General features: G+C 42.1%; 1 protein-coding gene across 1 annotated transcript; it reads left to right on the forward strand.

Annotated features, from left to right (window-relative positions):
• Positions 1-3704: 3704 nt before the first annotated feature.
• Positions 3705-7720, forward strand: ARF6 (ARF GTPase 6). Its single transcript, XM_027111176.1, has 2 exons — positions 3705-3845; positions 3944-7720. Exon 2 carries the CDS (start codon positions 4433-4435, stop codon positions 4958-4960), a length of 528 nt encoding a protein of 175 aa, XP_026966977.1. The 5' UTR covers positions 3705-3845; positions 3944-4432; the 3' UTR covers positions 4961-7720.
• The last annotated feature ends 821 nt before the right edge of the window (positions 7721-8541 follow it).

The raw sequence follows: 8541 nt of genomic DNA on the forward strand, positions 1-8541 counted from the left end.
CCATGAGAAGGAACATAATTTTAACAGATTAGAAATAATGATGATTCTATAATTTTACATGTATGACTCTATTTTCAAATGACCATCTAATGGGAAAATTACTAACACAATCAGATGTTCAATTCGTAAAATGTTGGTAAAAGATTTCATTTTGAATTCTTTAAATTAAAATGTGTATTATTCAGGGTTCTTATTCACAGTCAAGAAAAACTGACCCTGATTAACTTGAGCAGAAAATAATTTTATTGGAAATGTATCAAGAGGGCCCACAGAATTGTCAGGAAGGCTGTAGAGACAGGGTAGAAAAGGCACTGCTAGGACTATGTCATAGAATTGATGGCTTTAGACATGTCCTGCTAGTGTTTTCACTGTGACACTTGTTGTCATTGGCATTTCTGCCATTGGATATCTGCCACCATGCTGCTGGACTCAGTCACTCTGAACACTTGTCCCAGCAACTGTGGAATTTTGAATCTCTCAAAATTCAAAGCCTGGACTAGGACATTGATTACTTAATTGGTTGAACCCAGTTCACTTACCCAAACCCTAGCTACCAGGGAAATAGGAAAACGAATATCTATTTGCCCCCCTTCATCTTTCCTTCTACCTAAATTGTGATTCAGTCAAATAGAAGTGTTTGCATACTGGGCAGCCAAATGGGAAGTATCCACAGACAAGTTTTAGTCTAGAGCTTATGACTTTGATCATCCTATGGTTGCCAAGTGTCTTGTCTTACTTTCTCTTCACTTAATGTCTTACTTTCTCTTCATTTAATGGTGTTGACTAGTTGATGGGGCTCTATTAATAATTCAATAAATTTAGCTATAATTATAGTATATTTTCAAAACACTTTTCTTTGCAAGAATTTAGAAATATTTATGCCTTTGTCTGACAGGTCTAATGCCTTGGTAACTTATAATGGATTATTGTGATTAAAGTTTTTGCACTATACTATGCAAAACTGTGTGTGTGTGGGTATACATCTTGGGGATGAGGAATAAGAAAATAAGTAAAGCTCAGAATTCATAGAAATTTTTGATGTGAAGGGAAGTTAGCAATTAGTTCAGTGCTTCTCAATCTTAGCTATATATTAGAATCACTCAGGGAGCCTTAAAAAAATACTGGGGGTAGAACCTTGATCACAGATATTTTGACTTAATTAACCTGGGGTGGGCTCAATAATTTATACAGTCTAAAAATGCCCCAGCTGATTTTAATGTGCAGCCAGAGCTGAAAACCATTGATCTAGTCCAGCTTCCAGAGTTCACACAATAGAGAAAAGAACACCAGACTTGGATCAAAGAAGTGTTAATTCAAATCTCCTCTGTACCGTTTATAGACCTTAAGAAAGTTGCTTACCCTCTCAGTGCCTCGGCTCCTTCAACTGAAAAGGAGAATAACATATACTGCCCTAATCAATTAAGAGAGATTTCTCTATTGCAGGAACAGAGAAATTGATGATCAATGAGGATGAACAAATTACCCAAGTTAAACCTAAGTCAAGAAGTATTGGGAGTGGGCTTCCCTGGTGGCACAGTGGTTGAGAATCTGCCTGTCAATGCAGGGGACACGGGTTCGAGCCCTGGCCTGGGAAGATCCCACATGCCACGGAGCAACTGGGCCCGTGAGCCACAACTACTGAGCCTGCGCGTCTGGAGCCTGTGCTCCGCAACAAGAGAGGCCGCGACAGTGAGAGGCCTGCACACCGCAATGAAGAGTGGCCCCTGCTTGCCACAACTAGAGAAAGCCCTCGCACAGAAACGAAGACCCAACACAGCCAAAAATAAATAAATAAATAAATTAAAAAAAAAAAAAAAAGAAGTATTGGGAGTAAGTTAAGGATGTAATTTAGCTTTTTCTATTCACTTGTGCCACCAGACTATGTTGCCCCAGTGTTTATTTTTATGGTCTGAAGCCATAACTATTAAACAATTTGCTAAAATATCAACTGTAATTAAAACTTTTGTTTTTAGTTCTATCTTTTCCATTTTTAATATTGCTGAAAATGAGATGAAGTCTTCTGAGCTTCCGAACAACTGTGTGAAGTACTCAGGGAGAGAGCATAATTTGGGGGTTAAGAGGATCAGCTGTAGATTCACCATTTAATCTCAACTCTGTGACTTTCAAAAAATTACTCAACCTCTTTGACCCTCAGTTTCCACTAACACTCAAAGCTACCTCACATGGTTGCTGCGCAGGTTAAAGTAAAATATTTAAAGTAATTTAGTACAGTGTTTATGACAACAATCAATAAATAGTGACTATTTTCATTCGAGATGATATTCTTCATCTCGTTCAACAGATAAAAAAATGAAGTTTACAAAGACTGAAAGGAAAGGATTCACAGCTATAAAACGGAGGGGTAACACTCTGAACCCCAATCTTCTGACTCCAAATCCTTCTGTCAGTTTTAAGATAGGGCATACGTATTAAGGCAGATGGTAAGTAAATTAAATCATTGCCAGAATATTAATAACTTAAGTAAATTTACTTCAGGCTGAAGCTTGTAAGGTTATCATTTAACCAATCTACCATTATCAAACTGTCTTACATTGTGACATAAAAAGTATGTTACCTTATGTTATTACAGCATCTTCTTAAAAAAACACACACTGTTTTCCTGTTTTTCCTCCCTTTGGTTTATTTACATTTCAAGCTTTCACTTTTTGAACTTTACGTCTAACTTTACGTCTAACTTTTTTGAACTTGACGTCTAACTTTACCACTAACCATTCGATACAAAAAGGTTGAAGTTTTCTACAAACATTATTTAACCATCAAATGGGGTTTGCGGACAGAAAGGTCAGTGTTACACTCAGTTTACACAGGAGGTAACTCAGTAAGGTTAAATGTCCAAATCCAGGCGACAGAAGTAGTCAGTCTTTCTGATTCTAAATCCTACGCGAAGATTATATCGTCGAGGCTTCTTAAAGTTAAGAATGAGTGGCTGGGTGAGAAGCTACTACTAATCACACTAAAAGGAGATGATATTTAAATATTAAAAATGACCACCTTCTAAAAAGTTGAAAAAGCGGCAAGGCACGGGAACTTTTGATAATACTGTAATTTTTAAGAAACGTGGACTGGTCCTGACGAGATGTGTAAGATAGGGCTCCAATGTCCAAAAGACGGGCTTCAGAGCAAACCCAAACCCAGTAAAAGCGCCGCACTGACTGGCAGATTCCACGCGAACCACTAGCCTCCCACGTGTCTTTCAGGAAACGCACAGAGCACGAGGGATAAAGGGAAGCCAAAGAAGGCTGGGGGAAAGGTAAAAACAGCGGCTAGGGCTTCCCTGTGAGACTGAGGGCACACGAAGGCTGGGGCGGGCTGGAGGGAACTCGCGGAGCATCTGGCAGGCACCAGGGTCCGAGAACAGGCCTGGAAGCAGCCCAGGGGAGGCGTTCGTCAGGGGAGCAGGCGGTCCGCGGGCCCCACACCGTGGAGCTCCGCAGTGGATCGGCTCTTCTGGTTTGAATGGGGGCGGAGGCGGAGACAGCGCGGAAGAGGAATGCAGAGAGTGGACAAGACGCTAGAACAGCGACAGGTGGCCGCGGGTGAGAGTCCGAGATTCGCGGGGGTGGGGGCTGGCCGCACCTGCGAGCCCTCTGAGCCGCCGTAGCCCCGCCCCTCCGCGCGTGGCGCCCCGACGCTTAGCGCGCGGGCTGCTCTCTTTACAGAGGTCGCTCTTGTCCGAACGGGCGGCCTCTGCTGCGCCTGCGTGGTCGGGAGGGGAAGTGAGGCGGTTTCCTCGGCGCCTTTTCCGGCGGCGGCGGCGGCGGCGGCAGAGCTGGGAGGAGGCGGTGGAGGCCGGAGGGAGCCCGCGCTCGGGGCGGTGGCTGGAGGTAACCTCCTGGGCTGAGCTGGCAAGGCGGGCCCCCTCGGTCTCCACTCTCCTCTGGGGCTCTAGCAGTAACTTCCTTCTCCCTGTCTCTGTCTGCAGGCAGCGCACCGAGTTCCCGCGAGGATCAATGACCTGACGGGGCGCCGGAGCCGCGCTGCCTCTCGGGTGGCCTGGGTCGCTGGTGAGCGTGGTGCTCGCGGACCGGGAGCCGGGCCGAAGGGCCGCAGTCTCCCGCGGCGGAGCGAGTAGAAGGCGGAGGAGCGGGAACCGCGGCGGCGCTCGCGCGGCGCCTGCGGGGGGAAGGGCAGTTCCGGGCCGGGCCGCGCCTCAGCAGGGCGGCGGCTCTCCCGGCGCAGACTCAGCGTCCCGGCGGCCGCGGCGACTGGAGGAATCAAGTTGTGCGGTGGGTGATGCCCGAGTGAGCGACGGGTCCGGGCCTCTCCCCCGAGGAGGCGACTCCCACGCAGGCCGCACGGGCGCCCTCGCGATTGGGAGGCTCCGTTTCGGTTTCGCGGCGGCGGCGGCGGCGTTGTTGGCGGAGGGGACCCGGGACACCTGAATGCCCCCGGCCCCGGCTCCTCCGACGCGATGGGGAAGGTGCTATCTAAGATCTTCGGAAACAAGGAAATGCGGATCCTCATGTTGGGCCTGGACGCAGCCGGCAAGACAACCATCCTGTACAAGTTGAAGCTGGGCCAGTCGGTGACCACCATCCCTACCGTGGGTTTCAACGTGGAGACCGTGACTTACAAAAACGTCAAGTTCAACGTGTGGGATGTGGGCGGCCAGGACAAGATCCGGCCGCTCTGGCGGCATTACTACACCGGGACCCAGGGTCTGATCTTCGTAGTGGACTGCGCCGACCGCGACCGCATCGACGAGGCCCGCCAGGAGCTGCACCGCATTATCAATGACCGGGAGATGAGGGACGCCATAATCCTCATCTTCGCCAACAAGCAGGACCTGCCCGATGCCATGAAACCCCACGAGATCCAGGAGAAACTGGGCCTGACCCGGATTCGGGACAGGAACTGGTATGTGCAGCCCTCCTGTGCCACCTCGGGGGACGGACTCTATGAGGGGCTCACATGGTTAACCTCTAACTACAAATCCTAATGAGCCTCTTCTCCGCCCATCCCCCGGAAGGAGAGAAATCAAAAACCCATTCATAGGATTATCGCCACCATCACCTCTTTCAGTTGCCACTTTCTCTTCTTTGAATTTGAACTCTGGAGTTACCGTTCTGCGGTTTGGGGGAGGGGGTTAGGGGTTTTCTTTTTTGTTTTGTTTTCTTTTTTTTTTTTCTTTGCTTTGCGTTAGGATGCTCTGATCTGACTTTTTTGACATGAACACAAAGTGCTAGATGCTCTTGTTGACTTCCAGCAAATGGGATGGGGGAAATATAGCAGTTCTTGGTAAATTCCTTTATAATAATGGTTTGATTTTTTTATTTCGAGAGAATCTTCTTTTCCAATGTATGCTTTTTTCCTTTTTGCCCAGTTTCCTTATCACTTGCTGTAGATGGCTTATTTTGCATTCATGCAGACTGTGTTGCAAGTCTGTTTCATCTAGTAAACTGAAAATTATTGCTTAATCAAACTGCCGTTTGTCTTTTATATTTAAGGCCTTTTTCCCCTCCCTTATGAGTTCTGACTTTAACTTAGTAAATTCAAATGTGACCTTTTATATCTAAGACCAGTATAGTAAACAGCCCACGGTGGCAAATAATGAGTAATATCATTGTAATATGTTCCAGTTGCACATCACTGTGTTAAACAGGTAATGTAAGAAGTTCTTTGAAATTTCAACTCTTAAGTTCTGAAACATACATCATGCATGAGTAAGGATAAAACTCAAGTTCCCCGTTACATAGCTAACTTACACTGCATAAAACTATGAAAATGTAACCTGTCAAGGACACAGATTTTTTTTTTCACTGCAAAGTTAGCAACTTTGCTGTGTTTTCCCTTTTTTAACTTTAAAAATAGACTTTTCCAGAAAATGGAGCAATAATGGTGTATGCCACACACAGATGAAATATTTGTAGATATTTTAAGTGACTTTTGGGCAAAACTGGAATATATACTTTTACCATGTTTCAAATGTCTAAGACCAATAGTTTTTAAATTACTAGAATGTTTATTCATGAATAAAGCATTTAACAGTTCAAATTACATGCACCTTTTACCTAGCTGGAAAAAAAAATTCGTGTTTCCACATTACAGCAATTGATTAAGCTGAAGATATAAGTCTTTTTTTTTTAATAGATGAGTGATCCATATCTCCATTAATTAGAACACTGGAAAAGATGTTTTATGGAAAAGGTATTCTGTTTGATTAACTCATGCTAATAGTCAGATACCCTGTTGGTTCAATAATACACTATCTCCTTTGAGGAAGGAAATGTGATGAATGAATGATGTGTAGACTTGAGGAATGACAAAAGGGGAAGTAGGATGCAGAGGAAGAACCTACAGATGACAATGAATGTAAACTTACTTTTCTTCAAGGGTAAGCAGTGTGCTCACTGGTGATATCTAGATCCTAACAAGATTACTTGCTTAGCTGGTTAGGACCAGTAACTAGATTATTGAGACCACTATGATAATACTTTGAACCAAATGTTAATGCTTGATACAGAATTGTGTAGCAGCATCTGGTTCTTACATAGCCTTAAGGATTCATTTTAGAGATCCTCAAGGAATTAAACTTAGGGAATTCAGAAATGTAGACTGCAAAGGCAGTATACAGGAAAAGGTGGAGTGGGTTTTGTTTATGAGGGTGTCTGAAAACTAAAATTGAACGGGATATCATGGTATATGATTGGACAGTATTGGTCCTTCATGCTTTGGCCATATTGTATAATGGAGCTTTTACCAAAGATGTATGAGAAGTATAAGGCTATAGAAAGTTAACTCTTCAAAGTAAAACTCCTGACAAACATTTTACTTAAGGCAGATGAGAAGAGGTGCTATGTTGTAGGCTCCTAATGGTGCAGAGGGATTTTTGAATTCAAATGCAACTAAAGTATAAAGTTCTCAGTTTCACTTTAGTAGAAGTATCTCTAGAAATGAAGCTGACACACATCTAAGAACATTTTAGTTGCTTTTAAAATTCCCATAGCTCCATCATAAGTTTAATTACTAGTGTTTTAAACGATTACATATTAAGGTACATAAACATGGGTTATATAAATATCAATGTTATAGTAACATCCTGAAGCGACAAGCACAAAGGTATAAATGCCTAAACTGGAGGAAACTTGAAACCCTCATGTTAATTCTTAAATGTAGTATTTCTAACTTGTGACAGACAGATTGGTAGGCAGCCATTTTTTGTTTGTCTTAAAATAACTGGGGGCATAGTTAAAATTTTATACATCAAGTGATTGCTATGGAATGTTGCAGGTGAGATGTGGTTATTTTTAGTTTATATGAAATGTCTTAACTGAAGGTGGGGGGAGGAGGGAAAGCAAATATTTGAAATTTGGAAAACCTTAAACCTTTTGCTAAGAAATTGTAATTTTCACTTACATTTTCTTTAAGGATATAAAAGGTTGATAATTGATGTAGTTAAATTGAATCATAACCACTGATGATCATGGGGCAGGTAATTATAGCCTGCAAAAAAAGTTACAATCTAAGAAGTTAAGAAATAAGATCCTGAAGTTTTTGTTTAATTGCATCAATTTCTGTATTTTATGTGAATTTATAAACCGAAGTAAGTTTTCAATGAGGTTAATCTTGTCTAATATAAGTAAATGAGTCTGTAGACTGTGATCTCCCCAAACTAAAAAGTACAGTACTTGGAATTGTGTTCTTTATGGTTGTAGTGTTGGTAAAGCACTAATATGCAGAAAATAAAGGAATTACACAGTGCAGTTTCTCACGTTACGTTACTCGTTTGAACTAGATTAAGTGGGACGTGTGGTGTGTTGGGCCATGTTATTCTCCAGGGATATATGGTATAAAGTAACTTAGTTTGGGAGTCACCTAGCTTTTATATGAAGAAAAAAGAGAATGTTTGGTTCTTATAATCCTGGCTATGTAGGAGGTTTTGCCCTGATTTAGTTACACCAAATTTAATCTGATTTTATGATAACTTAGGACACAAAAGCAGTTGGAAATTTTTTAAAAATGAAAGTTCTATAGCAGTTTTTATTATGCTACTGCTTTTTCAGAAATCACAACCTTCGAGTTTTTAGGACAGAACTGTGTCTCTAAAGAATTGGCCTACAGAGTAGTCTTAACCCTTGACAATTGACTTTTGGATTTTAGAAAGTTTGTCTTTCAGAAACCAAGGTTGCTTGTCTGATAAGAATGGCAGAATTGTAGCCATTTAGAAAATAAAATAGTAGATGAAGAATAACTTGTTGGATAAAGGGGTTTTTAAACACAGTCCCTTTCCTTGTAGGCCTCCCTTCTTGTATTAGCAATTTTTGTAGTTTGATTTTAGAATATCTTAGTGTGATCTCTAGTGTGATTTAACTCCCACATTAATGTTGTTAATGGCTATCAAGTATCAATTTACCAGAGATAGCAGTAGAAGATATTTTACACTTTAGGGAGTTTCTATGTTTTAATATAATTTAGAAATATAGTAGCCATAATCTGAATGGTGGTGGAGCTTACTAAATTCCCAAAGTTATTTCCTCTATACCCTGCCAAATATATATGTGGATTATGATACGGCAGATC

Source organism: Aethalodelphis obliquidens, unplaced genomic scaffold, assembly GCF_003676395.1.
Source record: "Aethalodelphis obliquidens isolate GAN/ISIS:26980383/991018 unplaced genomic scaffold, ASM367639v1 scaffold10, whole genome shotgun sequence".
NCBI lineage: Eukaryota > Metazoa > Chordata > Mammalia > Artiodactyla > Delphinidae > Aethalodelphis > Aethalodelphis obliquidens.